General features: G+C 33.0%; 1 protein-coding gene across 1 annotated transcript in view; it reads right to left on the bottom strand.

Moving 5' to 3' along the window:
* Position 1: 1 nt before the first annotated feature.
* LOC119635852 (homeobox protein 13) overlaps positions 2–21,342 on the bottom strand; it is a gene marked incomplete at its 3' end in the record, with an annotated part of 80,247 nt that continues 58,906 nt past the window's right edge. Inside the window, exons 7-10 of the mRNA XM_038030865.1 lie at positions 20,360–20,496; positions 20,166–20,303; positions 16,817–16,912; positions 2–40 (exon numbers count right to left, since the gene is read on the bottom strand). Coding sequence (XP_037886793.1) covers positions 2–40; positions 16,817–16,912; positions 20,166–20,303; positions 20,360–20,496 — 410 coding nt within the window. The remainder of the gene's footprint in view (positions 41–16,816; positions 16,913–20,165; positions 20,304–20,359; positions 20,497–21,342) is intronic.

Here is a 21,342-nt window from a genome sequence, read left to right on the forward strand (position 1 = left end):
AATTGAAGATTCTCATAAACACCGAGGCCATATTAAGAAACTGAAATTCATATTCGTTCAATGGTGCATATATTCAATTTAATTGATATTGTTGTTGTAAATTAACGCATATCGCAAAACCGAAAAAATAAAATTAAGAACAGAACCGAAACAAAAACACATACGCAAAAGGTAATTTTACTTTTTATTTTTTCCTTTTTTTTTTGTTTTTTTTGTTGTTTTTTTTTTTTTTTGTAGAGAAGAAAAATAAAAAGGAAAAATAAAAATTTCAGGAAAAATTGTGAAAATTTTCAAAACCCAACCAACAGAATTTTTTATTATTTTTAGTTTTTTATTTATTTTTTTTTTGTTTTTATTTCTTTTTTTTTTTTGGTGTATAAAACAAAACACATTTTTGTAAAATTTTTTGAACTAACGTTTAACGTCAACATTAGCGTGTTTATGTAGGGCTATGAATGTGAGTATGAGTGTGTGTTTATGTGTTTATTAGTGTGTCTAAAACAACACTAATACAAATGTAACACATAACAAACAAATTTTGTTAACTAAATTTGAATGAGAAACAAACTTACAACTACTTTATAAAGCAACAACAAATCATTAAAAACAAAAACAACAACAACATAACAAAATTCATACAAAAACCATAAACACTTGCCAGCATTATGTAAACAAATGCTAAATACTTTTAATTGCTCTTGCATGCCATCCATGGATTTTTTACAACATTTTTTTTTCTTTTTCTTATACGACGAGGTCAACTTATTTCCCTTCATGGACAAAAAAAAAAAGAAAACTTTTTTCAATCATTCAGCAATCAATCACTTAATCACTCGTTCAAACTTTACTCAAAGTACGAGGGGAACTTTCACTTTCTGTTTCGTTCTATCCGTTGGAAGCAAGGGGAACTTATTTGAAATTGTCATTCACTCGTGATTACTATTTAGTTCGGAATTTCTTAAAATAATGAGAGCTTTTCATAATTTTCTAGATTACGAAGTGCCCATCAAGTATGCTAACATATCGATCTCATCAAGGTAAGTGAGGGGCAGATTTATTCATATTTGCGTTCTTCGCAATGCTTAAGAAAATATTATCCACAAACGATCGGCTAAATGTATGAATGCAGTAAGGACCAAAGGTGACTTTGGTCGTCTTAGTCTTACACATATTTTAAGACGCTCCTTCTATCTGTATATAGTAGTATATTGTTTATTTCACTCGAGTATAGTTTTTTAGTTACGTAGACCATTATTCTGCCTACATATTATATTCCTATAGTACTTAAGTGCAGTTGTTTAGTTATTTACCTAATTCGATGTTTAATGTTCCGTAAAGGCGGCAGCACGACACTGGCCAATAATGAATCGCCTCTACGAAGAGAGGCGGGAACACCTTCGATTGGCAGTGCAAATCCGACCCTAAGAGAAGAAGAAGACGTAAGACGTAGAGATAAAATAAAATCCATGTCCATCCGATAAAATCCCACGCGACTGTTGCTGAATTGGTATTAATCAGGGCAACGACAAGCCTTACCGTACGGCGACCATCGACAATGGAGCATTTTAGGCGACGATAGGCTCCTAAATATGAAATTTGTCTAACTACGTAAACGTTTAATTTATGAGAGATTCGATTATTGAAATGAGAATTGGTAGGAGTTTTATTTAAATCAGAGAATAATAGAAGGAAAGGTAAGAACACCTATGGGACCCTTTGACGCTTCTCCGGCATCATTAATTTGGATAGAAATTTTTCTAAACAAGAGGGAACAATTCTCATCCGCGTAAATAGCACTCGGAATTAAGACATCGGATGTACTTTGTTTCTTAGAGTGCCAGAAAGCCTTGCTTCCTAAATACGCTTTTAAGATCTATGTTTCACACTGGAATTACGCTTTTTTGTAGAAAAGTTTTGGAATTGCAGGCAGAGGACAGTTGTGGGAACAATAAAAAGTGAAAAAAAACAAGAATTTCCGGCAAAAATTGATAGCGACAAGAAGAAGAAACCAACACTTTTGGCGAAAGATTTTGAAGGCGAAAAGCCGAAAAGTCGAGTGATCGTTTACAAAGATTTAAAAAGCGGCCCACGAAACGATGCAAAAGAATCGAGAACTTCATTCACGTGCCAATTCGCTGACTAAACAACGATTAATTTTTATTATTCCTCTTAAATTCGTTTCTTTTCAAAAACAAAAATTTATCGAATTTTTTTTTTATAAATTTCTATATCATGATTATATTCTTGACAGTAATCGCGTTTAAAAATTTGCGAACAAAAGAAAAAAACATGATTTGAAAATCTCTCGAAAATAATTAAAACAAAAAAAAAAAAAAAAGAAATTATAATAATGCTGTCATCAGTCTCAATCACTTTACACTATTCGGAAAGAAAACGTAATCAATTTGTCAATTTTGTAACGCGCGATGTATGTAAATAATTGATTTAATTTAGATTGTGATGACATGCATATGAACAAATGAATACATCATCTAAATATTTACCGCATTGATAACAAACAAAAGTGAACCCAATTAATTGCATGGAAGGGAGCAACGCAAAAAAAAAAAAGAAACATAAATTTCTCTAACCGTTCAAATAAGTGTGTAAGTATCTAGGCACACACATAAATGGAACTTAGGTAGTCGAAAAAGTATTGACTTTAATATATTAGTTAATTATAAATTTGGGTGAATTCGAACCCAAAGAAAGACTGAGAGGAGGGGAGAAAAATGTTGGGAATGAAACTTCAAAGCTTATAGAGGAATAATGCTTGTAGAGATTATATATATATATATACATATACATATATGTACAACTGAAAGTTGTAAAACTACATTCAGGTGCGAATGAGTATTACGAAATGCACTCAGCTAGTTCCCTGTGTCTGTGTATAGACGTCTGAAAAAGACTTTTTGCATCAAGTTTCGCATGAGTGGTATCGCGTACAGACCATTCTCAGGCATTGCTGGAATATCCTCATCTATCTGTATGTAGTGGTAGTGACATGGAGCAAACGACAGAGGAGAGAAGGAAAGATTGCTCGGGAATGGAGAGAGAGAGAGAGAGAGAGAGAGAAATAGATAGATAGAAAGTGGAAGAGAAATAGAAGTGCTATGGGAGGGAATATTTATTTATACAGAGCTGTCATTTCTATATAACCTTATAAACGCATAAACGTTTTCCACATTTCTTGACCATGGGTAGATTTTTTTTAAGCATGTCAATTCGAATGCATATTGTATGTGCATGAAAAGTGAGGCCTTTGTAAATTTTTTAGAAATTGTCTCCCTCAGGCAGAAAAAAACTCGTTGTCTGAAAGAAATTTTCCCTTTGAAACTCGGGTTTTATGCCTAAGCGCTCAGAAAAGACTGCTTAGGTTACATGAGTCTCTGCTGAAAAGGGTCACTCTAATGTCTTGCTCAATGATTTCTAACTCCTCCAATGCAATTATCCTCACAAAGTACTTCTGATCATTCAGGAACATTCCCAAACAGAAATAGGATAGCGCTACTTCATTACGACTATTTCGAAAGCTGTCAATGCTTCTGCCCAGAAATTAAAAGTTTGGAATAACGTTCTTAGAATTGGTTATGAATTTAATTATAGCTTTACGCATTTTCATGTCCGCTGCAACTTTACTGCTTGTGAAGTGTAAAAGGTGAGATTTTAACGTCGATGAAGGGGATTAAGAAAGAGTATTTGCACGTGGAGGGCCGCCTTTACGATTCTGGAATGGCAGATTAATGTGATTTTACGTTTCTGAATTGTGATTTTTAGGATAGTTTAGGAGATCTATTTACAAATTATTTCGATGAATTTGTAATTGAAATGGTTCTGGTTTCGTCCGCTTGAATATTAGGATTCAACTCTCTTGACTCAATTGGAATTGCAAAGATATTTTAGACTTTAAATGCCCTTTCCCACATAGCAATTCTTTCAATTTCCATCCCTTTCTTTTGAAATTTTTAGACAACAAATTCCAAAACACCTCGTGGCCAATTTTCGAGGATTTATTTATTATTATTATTACTATTAAAATTTCCTGAGATTAAAGAAATAAATTCCAGAACTACAGTAGGATGAGCACTAACATCTGAGGCTCTGTTATAGGCTCTGTTTTCTTTTTACAGAAAGTATAGCCATTTCAAAAAAACATTAAATATTGTATTGATATTATGTTTTCCGTAAAGATTTAAACGTCTATTATTCACAAAAGATTGTCTTTGTTTTGGCCAAAAAATTTTAACTATGTGATTTTCTAGGTAAAGACATTCGGCTTAAGTACGTTTTTTTTAGATTGGGATTGAAGTCGAGACAAGCAAAAATAGCTCCAGTGTTGCCATTTTTATATATTTTTCGAAAATAATGGTTTTTCTTTAATGAGGTTTACCAGAAAATAGTTTATAAATGTTACGTGTATATAAGCAACATTCTGAAGGCCATGAGGTAGGTCAACTTATGCCGATCAAGAATACGGTTGTGGGACTGTCTCTCTTCTTTGCTTCTGTTCAATCTATAGGTCGTAATTTTTGAAAAGTCAATTGACTTCCTAAGGTGTTTTGGTGTGTGGTGTTTGAAAATGGTTTCTATCGGACCACTTTTTCGACCGCCTCCTACATAACTTTATTTTGAAACGTCTTTATATGGATAACTGTGTTAAAGTAATTGGAATGGTCCGCCTCCCGCTTTAGTCCTGATTAGCTTTCTCGCAAAAAAAAAAACATATTTATATCTCCCCACCTTTTACGAAAAAAAATGTATTACACACATATATCACAATCCAAAGAGTATTTGGAAGAACGAAACGTTTCGAAAATGGACCAAGTGTTGATAACCATCCCTCACCTAACACCCTGTTCCAAAAAATTTGCTAATTTTCGACAAAAATTGATGAAAAGCGTAGTATACTAAGTCAATGCGAAAGATTTGAATGAAGTGGAAGGTTAACGGGCCGCAAAAATATTCACAATGAATTTTAGAAAATTAGTAGGATTTTGCGATACAAGCCTCTGTTTAAATAGCGAAAACGATTCGACTTAGCAAATCAAAATAGGTGGTACAAATTAATTAATTTAAACAAAGCCGCGGGCCAAGTCAACCCTTAACGATCTCTAATCTGTTTCTCGGAAGGGGGCGAAACATTGACATTATTGTTATGCCCAGAGCAGAGATGTCTTTAACTTAGTTCCCTCAGTTAGTACTTACTCAATTAAAGAATTGAAGTGTGTTAGGCCCCACGTTGAACCTTGTCTTTCAAGCCGGCATGAATGCATGTTTAATAACATCGTTGAAAATAAAACTAAGCTCTGTTCGCTTGGTGAAGCTTTAACACTCCCTTCCAAAATTAAAGAATTTTCATGATGTACGACGACCCTACGCTCTTCCGCACTAACTCAAAACAAATAAGTCTTCCAGTACACTTCTCGAAATGAGAAAGCCAGAACGAATGTATCTTTAAAAATTTTCGACATTTAGTTAATTCTAAGCCTAATTTCAATTATAGTGCAGTCTAATGTAGCGATAAAGCCCAACTTCTTGATACAATACTAAATTTAATCGCGATTTAAAATCGTGTCCCTCTTTTGAAGATCGCTATTGCTGCTTGTAAAGAGATATATGTTAAAAACCACGAGCAAGCAAAACTATAAACTCCATATAATACTCTAAAATAAAAACAACGAGTATAAACTTCTTCGATGACCGGCTTTGCCTCGCCCTTCCCTTTGTAGCGTCCGTACGCTTGAGATTCTTCTCAAAATGTACACACTTTTGATGGGAGTTACGTTCGTCTATAAGACTTGCTCCGAAAACGTTTTTGATTCAAATTTGAAATCTGAAATTTAAAATAAACACTTTTTGGTAAACAAGTTGATAGACGGAATCCCACGATTTACACACAATTACATGAAAAATCCATAAACAACTGTAGCTTGCCACCTTTAGCAGACAAATGATTTCTAGAGTCGTCTAAACCTTCGAAATGAGAATGGGCATAACTAAGTGAAGACTTTGATCAGAGTAAGTAAAATATTGCAAACTTTTGTTTTTCCTCAACTACACTGGCGAGTAATGTAGCTGCAAGCCGATCGGAGGGAGGAATGGTAGAAACTGCGCGTGGAATTATATATGCTTGGTCTCAACTTTTGTCTGCAAAAAAACTTTAATTCATTTTCTCCGGTTTAAATGCGATTCAAATGCTTAATGCAAAAGCGTTCTGTTAAAAAAGTTCAATGCCTTGGTCACACTACAAAAATTGATTGAGTATTCACACCTATCAATTCATATCAAGCGAGTCTATAGTAATCACTTTTTATACCCACCACGATAAGATGGGATTATACTCATTTTGGTTTTTTCCAAAATATATGTAACACCCAAAAGGTAGCTTCAGAGATTCTATAATATACATATATATATATATATATATATTCTTGATCAGCGTGAAATTGTGAGTTGATGTAGCCATGTCCGCCCGTCTGTGGTGGTGTGTGTTGTTGGCACTCTCGTGACCGCAAAAATGAAGATATTGACTTCAAATTTGATAGAAGCGTTCGAAACTTCTGCACGCAGCTTAGTATTGAAAATGGATCAAATTGGTCGGAGCATAAGCACGCAATGGAGTGTAAACTGAACACAAATCAGTTTTTTTTCAATCAAATTATTTGGATTTTTTCTCGTTAGCCGGAAATTATTAAAGCTAGAGGGCTGAAACTTCCCACATTTGCTTTACGAGACACTTGACCTGCTAGGTCCAAAGATGGAATCAATCGGTTGTATCCACACAAAGTTACGAATAATTAATTTAAATTTTTTTTTACTTTTTTGAGGATTAATGCTTAGTAAAACGTGTTAATTTGAAAATTAATATGGAAGACACAGGGATTAATTTTTTCTTAATAGTACCAGCGATATGGGTATTAAATGAAACAACTTGGAGAGTAGAAGGCGAAAAGCAAACGGGTGGGTATGCAAGATTCTTTGCCCGAAAAAAAGGCGAAATTTCCACCATGCCGGATAATTTAATCATAAAGCGTTGGAATATGGACAAAGGATTGTGCGCACTCACTTACGACTTGTCTGCTGGGTACTGGTGCTGAAAATGTAATAGAGCGGAAAGATAAGACAATTCGCGATGAACTAACTATTGAAACTTATTTTAGATGTACGTTGATTAAATTGGGGAAAAAAATAAACTTGGATCGTGTAATTTCGTTGCTCTTGAAATTCATCATAACTTTTCTTCTAAAAGAAAAGAAAATGTAACCGCCAGAGTATTTCCATTGTCTGACAACGTTACTAAGTACTATGGAGCCGTTTTCTACGTCGCTTGCACAAAACGCAACGGCTATATGGAATGTTTTGTAGTCGAAGAGTGTAAAAAAATATGGCCAGAAATGGGTGGCAGTCCTATACTAAACGAAAATTATTTAGTTAGAACAGCTAGGCGGATGAAGTCATGTAAGTGCGCTTATATCTATGCAAAGATGACTGGAATTTTTATAGAGACAAAGAATGGATTAAAGCGAGCATTGAGGTATTGGTGAACCTACCACTGGAACCAGTGTTGTGTTTTATGGCTGCGAAATTGACACGACTGCAGTTCAAAATTAAAGATTCTGATCAAAGCAAAGGCTGTTACTCGACTTTTTTCGAGTTGATTCATGATCTGGCCCAAGTCTAGATAATCGCGGACTACGTTGCCGGCGAAAGAAAAACATCTTAAAAGGCTTCACATAAATTTCGATGGACGTGTCTGTAAAAGACACGTTAGTAAATGAACGGTTGAAAATGAAGGCGTTATCAGAAAATGGACCGTAGCTGACCCATTGACATTGTACATAAGTAACACGCTAATAATAAATGCATGTTTGGTTGTGATTTCCAAAGGCTCAGCATTTTCTAGTAATCCCATTCTTATGCACTCTTGTGCGGCTGCACTTATCCTCCGAACGTTCCAATGAGACAAATAAACTGAGCCATTTTTATACATTCAACTCATCGCAAAGCGTTAAAATTGGGTCCAGTTTTCCCACTTCTTTATACCTAAAGTCCGCGCGGGCATTGTTTAGGAAGTGAATGCCTCATCTTTTCGCGTATCATACAGTTTTGTTATTCCTTGACTTCCAACTCTCATTATGACCCTTGTGTAAATCAGATGCGATTCAGCTCTAAAATTGCAAAAACCGCTCAGTACACTACGCAAACATACAAACATTCTCACAATCTAAATGATATAGACAAGAGAAATTATTGTAAAAAGTAAAAGAGAAATAATAAGTGAAAGTAATTAAAGAATCAAAAGAAACTCAAAACGTCTTAAATATAGTCAAACACAGCATTGCTACAAACATATGAACATATTCACACATTAAGGGCGCAACTAGTCCCGATTAATAATAATAATAATAATAATGATAATAGAAAAAAATAAATAATTATATGTAAATATGTATATACTTTATATACTAGAACATTATTAATGAAAATTAATTAACGTAAATTCATCGATTCTGCACAATCTATAATATTTCATATATTTTTTTGGTGTACGTTTTTATTTATTTACTTTTTTTTTTTCATTTCAATTACTTTTTACTTTGCAAGAGGGTTTTTAACATTTTTTTTTTTTGGTTTGTACACAACAAACAATTTCTAAATAAAATTTTAATAGTTGCACTCTAATAAAAGACGCTTTATAAGTGGAAGCAAAGTAAGTTCGCTAAATGGCGTCTAAAGGTATCGAATTTCTTCTTTTTTTTTTTTTTATCTACAGGATCGAGATTTCTTAGAGAATGAGATGGAGAGAATGATAGAGAGGGGGGAAGAGAAAATAGATATAGAGGCTTTCCTTATTTACCTCAGACGCCATTTTCTACCTAATAAAGCATTTACTTTTTTTATTCGTTTCATTCATTAATTTTACACGGTTTCGCATTAATTTCAATTTATTGCAAGCGCCAAAAAAGCAAAACTCGAACTTAAGAAAAAGCATTTACTTGTTTTTCAAAAGCTATATATAAATATTTAAATATATATATATATATACTTTTTATATAATAGTGTTAAGCAAAAAAAAAGTAACCATTCTTTAAGTATTTTACATTTCTTTGTCTTCTTTTTTTTTCCTTCTATAGGGCAATAAATTCATTCATTTATTTATTTTTTAAATTTTTTAATTTAGAGATCTAAAGAGCTGAGGAATAAGAGATAAAAGAAAGGGAGTGAGAGAAAGAGTACTCATACGAAATAATAATAAATAATATAATATTTAATAAAGATAAAAAGAAAAGCAAAGAAGCAAGCTATATGTACTAAAGACCGATCGATTCATTTAAGCAGTTGTAAGAAGGAAAGCTTACTTAATACCAGACATCCAAGAGGATATTCACTTCCATGGATTATTGCGTATCAAGATTAAATAGTCTTAAGCAACAACGCCCTACCCATCTAAATATATATATATATATATATGTACACAGCTATATTAATGTTTATGTGATATATACGTGTATATAACGACTGCGGGGTGGCCGTAGGAAGGATAGAATAGAGTAGAGACCAGCACTGAATATATTAATCAATTAGAAATAACTTTTCCTCACGAGTATGCGATATAACTATTGAATCATATACCTAACTACATACCGATGTCTAATCCCTTGAATGCGCGGTCAGTGAATGAAATCCGCTTCTTCTCTTGTCATGGGTGACATCAATTGCAATTTATTTAACTCTGCAAAATCCCCCTTCACGTTCACGTTCTGTCATCGGCTAAATACGTCGTCTATTCACAATTCGCTCCCTACACATTTTGATGTGAAGTGCCGCTCTACTTTTCTTTTTGGCTATTGTTTAATTACTAAAATAGAGCTATCAGCTTCTGGGAAATTCCACTTGGCGGGTATCTCTCACTATACCTTCATTTATGTGCCTCTTAATAGTTGCTTGCGTGAGGTGGACTTATATGCGGAATTTTCTGATTATAATAGAGTGTGTACTCGGGCACTGGCATCCAGAATTGCCGAATGTGACTTTAATTGTATATACAATACTTCAGATGTGGATGATTACATCAATATTTTGGATAGCAACGTGGATCTAATTCATGAGACGCAAACTATGATTCTTGGTTTAATTGTAGTGAAATCAAATTTCATCTTTTTCTGCGTAAACTAGCTTACGAGGCGTATTACGGAATGACAATTGAAGGACCTATTCTGTACAAACGAATGAAGCTAAATATGTTATTAGACACAGGGCTAAGCTCAGGCTACTGTGGGGGTCACAGGTGGCGGATTGTGATTGGCTTGCGTGTACCCAAAGGTAAATCAGTAGGTTAGCTGCGAATAACCAATAAGCAGTCCTCGACCAAGACCGGCAGAGGAGAAGGGGCGGCTGGAAAGGGCGCATAACAGGACGAGTAAGCGCCGTCCTTGGAACAGGTGCTTCCCACCCTTAGCAGGGGGGTGGCACTGAGGGAGACAATTCTACGAAGCCTAGGGATGCGCACTTGCTAACTTGCTAACGTTCAAACAATACCGACAGTTGTTGCGTGAATTAAGGCAAATTGTCTTCAAGAATGCTGAAGTATAAAGTGCAGGTGCAGCAATAAATTAAGCACCAAGTGGATGGTTCCTCTCTTAGGTTCTTGAAATGGATTTAGCCCTGAATTAATGCCCACATATATTAGATATTATTAACCACATTCTTATTACATCCAAGTTTCCTTCGGCGTGGAAATCTGCTAATATCATTTCTATCAGGAAAAATGGCCAGTCATTTGCCTCTCAAATTCCAGGTCTTGATAATTTAGAAGAATATCAAGCTATCTTTAGCTACTATTTTGATTGCAATTCCCGTTAGGTGGGTGCGAACAAGCTTGAGGTGAATTAGGCTAAAACATTTCGAGCATCGGCTCATCAATGTGCATCTAAAACTTGCTTAAAGAAAGTGCCAATATTGAACTTGTAAATAGCTTGACATGCCTGGGGGTGATTATCGATAGTAAGTTATGCTTTGATGCACACATAAATACCCTGCGGGCTCGGGTAAATTTCCTCTCTAGAAAGTTTTATTCTTCGAATGTCTATAAGTCCATTCAAATCAAAATTAGAATGATCAAAGCTTTAGTTATGCCACTTATAATATATTGCCTAGAAGTTTATAGTTCCAAGAATATTTCAAATCTGAGGAAATTAAGACTATTATGCAATCATATAGTTAAATATTTATTCTCCTTGAGACGGTATGACCATATCTCAGGTAATGTAGTACGGTTTCTAGAGAATTCTTTCGTCAATTTTATTAAACTTAAACCTTTCTTTAACCGTTACAAAGTTATCGTACGACAGGAAACGAAGAAGCTTTTTAACCTCTTCTTCTTTTAGTAAGTCAGTTCGCAATAACCTTCTGTTAATTCCTGGGTTTACGTCGTCTTTGGCCAAATCCTTTCAGGCAAGAGTTATAGGGAGTCCCTACCTAGGCAGTTGCGATAATTTAGATGCTCTTATTTCACCTACAAACGTAGGCTATAAGGTTCGCCACTAAAGACGCGGTTAGCTAATTATTGGCTAATTATTTTAAATTGCTTATTATTGGGATGAAATTGTGGTTGTGGTACGCGTTATTTCCTTTCATACTAGTCTAGTTTCCTTCTTCTTTCCTCTTTCTTTTATTTTTTTCTGTTCTCCTTCAACTTTTTTTCTTCTTTCTTGGATGAGTTAATAACATTTTTTTTTGTTGTACATTATTATTGCACCTATGGTCGAAATTTTAATCAATTGTATTAGGCCTTAATGGCTTCGCGGTTACGTAAGTGTCAATAAATAAACAAATAAATAAGATGTAGACAGTGCAAAGTGATCTCAGTTTTGGCAATGACCGTTCAACTCCTAGTTCCCTTATATATACCTGCAGCCGGTAACCTATGTAGTGTAATGACAATCCTGCAATCTGTGAACTGATGTTGTAATTAGACATTCATTCATTAGAATAATTTCAAAATAAGTGTCTCCTTTTTGGATGTCCGGTACTAAACATCAATGAGTTTGCTTGCGAAAGCTGTTTAAATGATCAATTAGTACTATACCATACCGAATACTACTGAAACATTTCGTCGCGAACTACAACCATTTTCTGGCTTACATCTTTATAGAAGCTATCTAACAGAAGTGTTCATTATTTTCTTGTAAATGTATGGCGAAAAATGCCTTTCGCTAGGAGCATTACAGTTTCTGTTCAAATCGAAGCAAAATTCTGCTATATCGTAACTGATAATGAAAAGAGAACTACAAGTCGTACTACAAAGCGTATAATGCAAAGCAAACAAACTAGCAACATAATAGTGTAACGTCACTTTTCAGCGTGATTCTATTGCAATCTCCGCCCAAGAAACTTTAGCAGCACTGCAGTAGTATATGCTATCATCAACTCATCTCTTCCCGCTGCATTCTCCAGATTTTGATCCTTTTGAATAACATTATTTATGATGATTTAATGTCTGTATTAGTAGAGCTTCGATCTCTATAACGGCAATAGATAAAAAGAACCAAGCAACTTAACGGTGCGTACCAACAACGATTAGGCAAAGAATTGTACGAATATTTTAAGCTAATGACCGCCACTGTATTCACAACCGATTAATATTTTGTTAACTAACCTTAACACTGCAATCAAAGCTGGCAATAATCTCGAATTAAAAGACGAATTGGAAGAGTCTGCCACTGAGTCTACGTAAAAATACAAGGAAAATCCATTTGATAGTTCCTTTGCTAGGTTTGAAGTTATATCAGATTAACAATGCTTGGCCGAGCAAAAGGAGAAATATTTTGGAAAGAAACTTTGAAATATAAGCTTGACCTGTGCTTTTGACGACCATTTGCCTTTTGCAGAAAACGTAAGTCGTAATTGGTATATTAAAAATTAAACATTCGTTGCGCTTCGAAATTTAATAAAACATTTCTAAAGATATCGATCCAAAATTTCTGTCCTATGAAAAAAACGTTCTATGTATTTAACATAACCGAAGGTGTAAAAATTTTGTAAACAAGAAGCTACTAAATAGTAAACGAAATCAATAAATTTGAAGGAAAACAAGTTTTGTGAAGACAGAGTTGGGCAATTTAATGAAACTTTATCGCTGTTATTGAAACTTTTGAGTAACTATTTAAGAAGCACTTCAAACGGATAAGTAAGAACAAGAGGCGTGGAGGAAACGCCTGAGAAGTACCTTTGTCGACGTCAGTGGCAGAGTGATTGCATGCTTGCTTGTGCTTTAACAGAGTCTTCCACTTTCCGTAAATTGTGCTGAAATATGTGATGTTGGAGTAACTTGTTTGCCAGAGAAGTGACCGTTTCTCGATAACGCTCCTATGTAGATGGAGACCCCCTCCTCTTAAGTAAATTGAGGCCGTGGAGTAGGAATTGTGCGAATCTCGATGAAAAGACGAACATTAGTCGATTATTCCGGACTGCTCTAACGACCGTGGACATAATGCCCGCAAGTATTAAAAAAAATTTCTGAATAACCTAAAAAATAAAAAAAAAACGGAGCTTAACTGAGTTGACTCTCATACCTAGAACTTGAAAAACAATTCCTCCTCACATAATCTGAGTGTAGTTCCCGCGTTCGCAGTAAATAAATGAAGTAAACGTTAAAATTAACACAATTTTTATGATTCTCCCGTTTTATTGTTATTACTGGTATTATTACATGTTTAATTTTTTCAAAAGCTGATATCTCACGGCACTGAATGTACCTGACTTGCCAGCATTGATTAAAATTATGTCGTTGATGCAATTGACAGTTAACGTGTAAACCCAGCAAACATTTAATATCTTAAGCAATAATTTTGCTCAAATATATCATTCGAACATTTGACATTGATTGAAATTGATTAGCACGTGAAGAAATAAAAAAAACGAAAGAAATCAAAAAAAGGAAAAGTAAGACAATAAAAAGCTGAGAAAAGACATTTTTGCAGAAACCATAAAATATATCGTAAAATAGCAATAATTCAATAATTATTGTTTGTATTTTAGTGATGAAATCATAGCATTTTTCTTCTTGCCATTTAAATATATAATTATAAATTCGAAAAACATTCCTAATAATAATAATAATAATAGGAATAAGAATAAGAATATTTACAAGATGTTAAGGAAAACATATGTAATACACTTTCAAAAAAAAGAACCAACCGAAGTAAAGCGAAGCATTTTGGAACGAAAACAGAAACAAAAAGCTGTGTGAAACAAAAGGCGAAAGATCAAAATTAACGAACAAGTAAAAGTAAATAGAGAGCAACCAACGAAAAAAAGAACAAATTTTAAGGATAAAAAACATTATAAGCAAAGGATCAGTTTGAAATTTATGGAGATAAATCTGGATTTAAGTACACTTTTCTTTAAGTGTATTTAAAATTTTTTGATCCTTTGATTGTGATTAAATATATAATTTTTTTAATGAGCATTGTTGCAATGTTTCTGCTGTTTTACTGCTTAAGCAGTGATTTCGGGTCTGATCGTTGAATGTGCGTAAAAGTGTTAATTGTTTTTTTGTGTTCAATACGTTTAAGCAAGATTTTTAAAAAGCTTTGAAGAAATCAGAAAATAAAGCGGTGCGTTGTTAATTTTTTCTTTGTCATTTTTTGTTGAAATCAAATCCAAAAAAACCTTTCATGGGGAATTGATAGAAAAAACACAAATTTTTTTTTGTTTAAATGAAGTCAAAAATTGAAATAATAAAAGAAGGAGAAAATAAATATGCATTACGACATATCCTTCTTTAAAGCGAACGAGAATCGGCATATTTTTGTTAGCCAAGAGGTATGTTGCAATAATCACGTACGCAACACTTAGAAACCGTAGGCAACATAAGTATTGCCTATTAGATGACCGTTCGTAAGCAAATCACTGAAATTATATTTTGAGGTACGGTCTGATCAACGTGTTAGTCGAGTTTTAAAATCTCTTGAATATCATGAGATTTTCCTTAGCCATTGTTATTATGTTAGGGGCCGGTCTATGGTTCTCTGTAAAGGCTAAACGTGATCACGGCTTAAATACGTTGCTCCATAACAATTTTACGATCGAAAAATTTTTCATTTAACAGTAAGAAAATTGTACATTTTATCCCTCTTCGTTACGGTGAGCTTTTAGGAGATTGAGCTATTGAAGTTCCAACATTTCTAAATATTCGAATACATGTTATTCGCACCGAAAATCTATTCTTTCTAATGATTCATAATAAAGCTACAAGTGCTGAACGCAATGACTACGATTGCCTCGTGCATAACGCACTCAAATGTCAAAATGTGCGTTGACTGTTGATGCAAACCCACTGATCGTGTTTTGCGCTATATTCATTTACAAAAATACATATCATTTTATATATTTTATCAACTTAATCTGCTCACCTGGTTCCTCTCTCTATATCTCTATATAAAAATTACAGGCAAAAAATAATCATTTAGCTCAGACAATTTGAAGTCTTTCTAAAATTTCCAAGAGTCGAGAAGAAATTTTACACAATTTTGTAAAAAGGGATAAAGTTGTAGGCAAGTTATGGAAAAAAAATCGAAACTATAGCGAAACTTAGGTAAACTTGAAATTTTGATAATTTGAACATATACAAATAAGAAATTTCTGACATATGCTTAGGGATAAGGATGGTAAGAGGGAATGCCACCACTAACCTCGAAGAAGGATTTGAAATCGATCCATCTTCTATTACATCAATCGGATCAACGTTAATTTCTAAATTTTTGCAATTATTTCCTAAATCGATTCAGAATGAGTGATTGAAGCCCTTTCACCATTCAACTTGTTGGATCGTGTTGCAAGAGTACATTCAGTTTGTGCGCATCAAAAAAGGACCTGAGGTCCGTCTGTCCATCTTGTATATTTGCGTTCGATCTATGATTCGCAATTTTCAAAACACCGTTTTGCCTAAGTACGAAACCTAATTGTATTACGATGTTTTGAATAGTGTAGATAATGGTCAGCCTTCTTTTAATTTGCGTTTGCGTTTTTGATAAATCCTTGGCAGGTGCCGAGTAGTGAATTTTTAAACTTGGTGCTCCCCATACGCTATAGCGCTCCCAAGCTGACTAAGATGATCAAATCGATTGCGTGATTTTCGCTAATGAATGGAAAGTTATATGTAATCGGAAAGGCCTCGGTTTCGGAATAGATGTATTTTTCTGCGATCATTCTCGACTCTTTGCTGCCAACAGATTATGAATGCAGTAAACTTACGAACATGATTAACTAAACTATGATTTAATAGAAACCCAAAAACATTTAGGCCCGGTTGCAACTTTTCACGCTATTGATTTTTGTCACTCTCGATAGCCGATGTCTTAAAGAAAACAAATTGATCGAATATTAAGGATGGAAAGTGGTCGCCCTTACCTTACTAGATAATGATTAGTGTGTACAACAATTAATTGTTAAAAAAAGTGTACATAGTAAACTCATCTGCTTTAAAAAAGAATTTGTCGCGAAATGAAATTTTTTGCTTAATTTTCTGATAAAAATCATTTTCATGTATTATTGTACTAATAAATTTTAAATGTCTTGAAATTAATTAAACAATTAATCATTCAATTAAGTCAATCAATCGATCATAAGTTTAATAAACCATGAAAAATTAGAAAAAAGAAAAAATTAAAAAAGAAATGAAGATATAAGAAATTGTTGTTGTTATTTCATATCATAATTGATGATGATTGTAAATCCTTTTTTTTTTTTTGATTGGTTTTTGTTTGTCGTTTAAATTTTTTTTTTTTTTTTTTTTTGTAATTATGGTTACCTTTAAAATTAGGTTGCTTTTTGTTAAGCCATCTTTGTCTTTTCTGTGCATTCGCCCTCTTCGATCAGCACTTTTTTTCTGTAGATTCTGCAGAATCTAGAACCACATATATAATCATTTAAGCCCTGATCAGCTAAATTTTATGTTTATGAAATTATTGTTATAGTTATGCAGAATGTGTTCTTATTTTTTTTTTTTTTTTTTTTTTTTTTTTTTTTTATTTTTATATGGTATTAATTTTTTTTTTTTTAATAACATAATTAAATATCGATATTCTATTCATCAAATAATAATGTAAAAATATATTTTTTATAGTTTTTGTTTAAATTTTAACACTGAAAAAAAGCTGATAGAAAGTTTATTTTTCTTTCAATTAAAATACAATATTTTACACATTAAAAATTAAAATAAAGAATTAAATTTTGAAATTATGTGATTTGTATGCATGTATGCCAGCAAATGGTATAAAATGGGGAAATAATGAAAAACAAAAAAAATTACATCATTTAAAGTTTTGTGTCTCATATGATTTGCTTGGCATTGTTAACTGTTTTTGTTTTTTCCATTTTTATTAAAATTTGTTTGTTTTTGTTGCTGTTTTTGTTATCAATGTTTTGTTGTTGTTTGAAGATATGAAAGAAAAATTTAAGATCAAATTTTATTAATGGTTATGATAACATTATTATAACTTTGTGTGAGAGCGAATTAGATAGGACGGAGATACCATTTACAAATAAAGTTAAGAGATTTCTCGATTTTTTCATCGATATATTATCATAAAGAATGGCGTAGTTTTGAAAAAGTGTAGTAAGAAAAGAGTGCTTTCAGAGAGTATGCGCCACCGTGAATGCTCTTAACTACGTTATATTGTAAATGATATTAGCTTCGACTGTATATCTGATCTCAACGTTCAATTGCAAGTTTTCTATTTTCCCGTCATCTGACGGTTATCTTAAGAATTATAATTACATAATTGAAAATTCAAAATTTTTAATTAAACATTTGCTTTAAGTAATGGAAGGAAACTTGGAGATAAAAGGATATTTGAACAACTTCAGAAAATAATAAAGGGAGATTAACGTTCTTTTGCATAATATTCGATTAAATTAAAGTGTTACAGTAGCTTAACGGACAGATGTCTCTGGTTTTCTCTGTATTTCACATGGTGCCCTGTGGCACACTCAAAGGTCTGAAGATAATTTTTCGTTGGGCACCAGAAGGTGATTCGGATATGGACATATGGATGGCACATACAACTCCTCGAGAATGGTTAGTCATTGAGTGTCAGACGGTACTATATATATATATTGAGGTAAGGATGTCACCGTCAGCGCAATGAGGCTGGTTAGGCTGGTTAGTCATCGAGTGCCAAACTGAGACACGTATATGGACGTATGAATTGCATTGTGAGCGCCTCGAGGTTGATTAGTCTCTGAGTGCCAAATGGAGACGCCTATATTCTACATTCTCTCTGGTTATACGGAGGCCTACATAAAATCTTCGCCTTTCTCTGAGCAGTGTACTCGGAGTTGCAATGTAACTCCGTACCGAGCAAGAACTCTTCTCACAATTTGAACCAAACACAGCCACAATGAAATTTTCCTTCCGGACCGACTAACCATAGCTTTAAAACCAATGTCATGAAATGATTAAGTCTAATTGATTTCCTAGAAAAAGTATTCTAAGGTATAAAAAGACATCAAAGTTCATAACCTCTTGCATTCCTTTAAATCTGGTTTAGAAAAGGTAAAATTCAATGATTTAATGAAAATAAGTCCAAGAACAATTAAACCAAAGGTCTAAGACCATCTGATCATTGTAAAAATCATCATATGATCGAAAACAAAGTACTCCGTGGCATTTCTGTACCCTTTTCGAAACGCTACCCCTAATGGAAAAATACTAAAGTAATCTTGAAAGTATTTGAGCCTATAATTATCCTTTAATCTTTCGTTGAGAAAATCGTTTGAATTCGAGTAAAATATCCAAATTTATTTAGCGCATACCCAGCCTTTAACCGCTTTCCTCTTCGATTTAAGTTTATTTGCCCGTCTGTCTATCTGGTTTTCTTCCTGTAGATCGGATGACTATATTTGATACACCATGGCCGAACTCAATTGAAAATGATTCGGATCAAAACACTTTCTTGGCCCCTTCCCATATAACGCCTCAGTTTGAAACATCGTTACATGAATACTTGTATGGTAGTGTAGGTTATTTTAAGCTATCGTCGGCTTTATAATGAAATAATTAACATAAACTTTCTCTCTTGACCCTCGTTGCATAGATAAGTAAAATATTTGTTAAGAAAAGTATTCATTAGAAGAAAACATTTCCTTACAAAAATATCATATAACGAAATGTGATCTCATCTTTGAGAGGAAATCATTCATTAACTAACTAATAAATTGAATTAGAAGCAATAAATTGTAAAAAAACAAAAAAGAAAAAAAATAAAAACAACTAAATAGAGCGCTAGAATTTGGATAATTTACCGTCAACGTGATTTCAGTTCAATTCTATTTTCTAATTATTCTTAATTAACACCTTAATTAGTACAATTTTCCTTAGTAGCAAATGCAAGTGAGATCTTTATATAAAATGGAAGTAAGACACTGACCGGTTAATAATAAATGCTTGGGTCACTCTTCCTTATATAATAGTAATAATAATAAACATTACAATGATGTAATGAAAATAAATTTAATTGAAAAAAACGGAAAAGTTTAAATGTTTTGTAAAGTAATGATTGATTTTGTGTCGCTGTTTAATTGGAGAAAACCATAAAACTACAGAGAAAGGAAAATGTTTATAGAAATAAACTAAATAACTGTAACTTGACATAGGCAGAGATTTTATATAAATATTAATATAATAATATAACATTATCGGTAAAAAGTGAAAAACTATTAAATGAAAACTTGATAATAAAAATAAAAAAGAACGAAAACCATAAATAGAAGAATTATTTATTGTCTGCCATCATCCAACGCAAAATCTTTATTAAAAAAATAATTTAAAAAAAAAAAAAAAAAATTTTTTTTTTTTGTAATTTCCTTTGAAATATTTCTAAAGTAAAGAAATCACTTTAAATTTTAGTAAAGTTGTAGTTGTAATAGCAGTAGTAGTAGTAATAATAGTAGAGGAAGTAGAGAAAGTTTTTTATTATTAGACAGAGAGAGAGAGAGAGAGAGAGAGACAGTAAAAACCATAAACGAAATATAACAAAAAAAAAAAAAAAAAAAAAAAAAAAAAAAAACCCAACAGCATATCATGAGCCAAATAGATAGAGAGAGGAAGAGAAAGAGAAAGAAATATAAAAAATTTTCATTAATTTTTTAATACTTACGTAAACTTCCTCCCATTGTGAGACGTAGCGCACAAGACGAGACAAACGTAGCAGTCTAACTAAAGATAGAAGCTTTGCTAAGCGTAAAATGCGCAGCGCACGTCCTGCATGAAGTATTTGAAAGGAATCGGAAAAATCCTGCAATTTCATGATCTTTATTAAGGACATGCGATCTGTTAATCATTCAGACGTACTTGATTAAAAATTAAAAAAATATAATCCAGCGGTATCGATGAAATTAAATCGAGAAAAAACCATGTTCTCAAATAGTGTTTAGCTATAAGCTTGGGATCCAAAATAACCTGTTCAGCGTTGTCTTGTTGCATAATTCCTAAGCAAGAATTAAGAAGAGCAAAAAAAAAAAAAACATGAATTTATGTAATCGATTAATACCCTACACACTATCGATCTGAATTCTCAAGTCTTAGTAGCACATTACTACGCGAAGATGTTTTCAAACTGAGTTAATTATTAACGAGATTTGCACTCAATATCAAGTGATATTCAGTTAGTTTTGGATAGACAACGTATTAATTATCCTTTTCATCCCTGAATATAGTTCGCATTCTTGTTGAGAAGCAAACACTAAAATTTGATTGCCTCAATATTTGCGAACAATGCGATTTAAATCAGAGTTCATTTGCCTTCTTTTTCTTTGCTTTCAATTCCACTAATACGGAACTTCAAATATCATATTCGTATTCCATTTCGACCTGTTTTCGTATGCTCTACTATTTCGACTAAGTATATATTACGTTGTTGCCGATGTTCACAATTCCTATGCAGACTTTAAGATCAGCTCTTTATTGGTATTTTGCTAAACGATTTAATCATTTCGGTTCATCTACCTCTTCGTCCATTTTCGAGTATTTTTGTCTTCAACCTACAGTTTGTAGTTTTCGAGGTATGAGAGATGAATTTGGATCCATTGAATGCATTTTGCTTATGGGACGAAATCTTTTTTCTAATGCATTAGATCGGTCAACATTGAAAGGATATAAAATGAATGGATGGACGGTGGGACCAATTCTTGAACTATTTGCTATATAAACTTTTTTCGTAAATATAATCTTGCACATAAGAATAAAGCCTAAGAAAATTATGTAATAAATTCGGATTAGATATTGGTCCAGAATAGAGCAACATATTTGGACTTATGGAAAGTTTTTCGCAAAAT

This window comes from Glossina fuscipes, unplaced genomic scaffold (assembly GCF_014805625.2).
Source record: "Glossina fuscipes isolate IAEA_lab_2018 unplaced genomic scaffold, Yale_Gfus_2 27, whole genome shotgun sequence".
Lineage (NCBI taxonomy): Eukaryota > Metazoa > Arthropoda > Insecta > Diptera > Glossinidae > Glossina > Glossina fuscipes.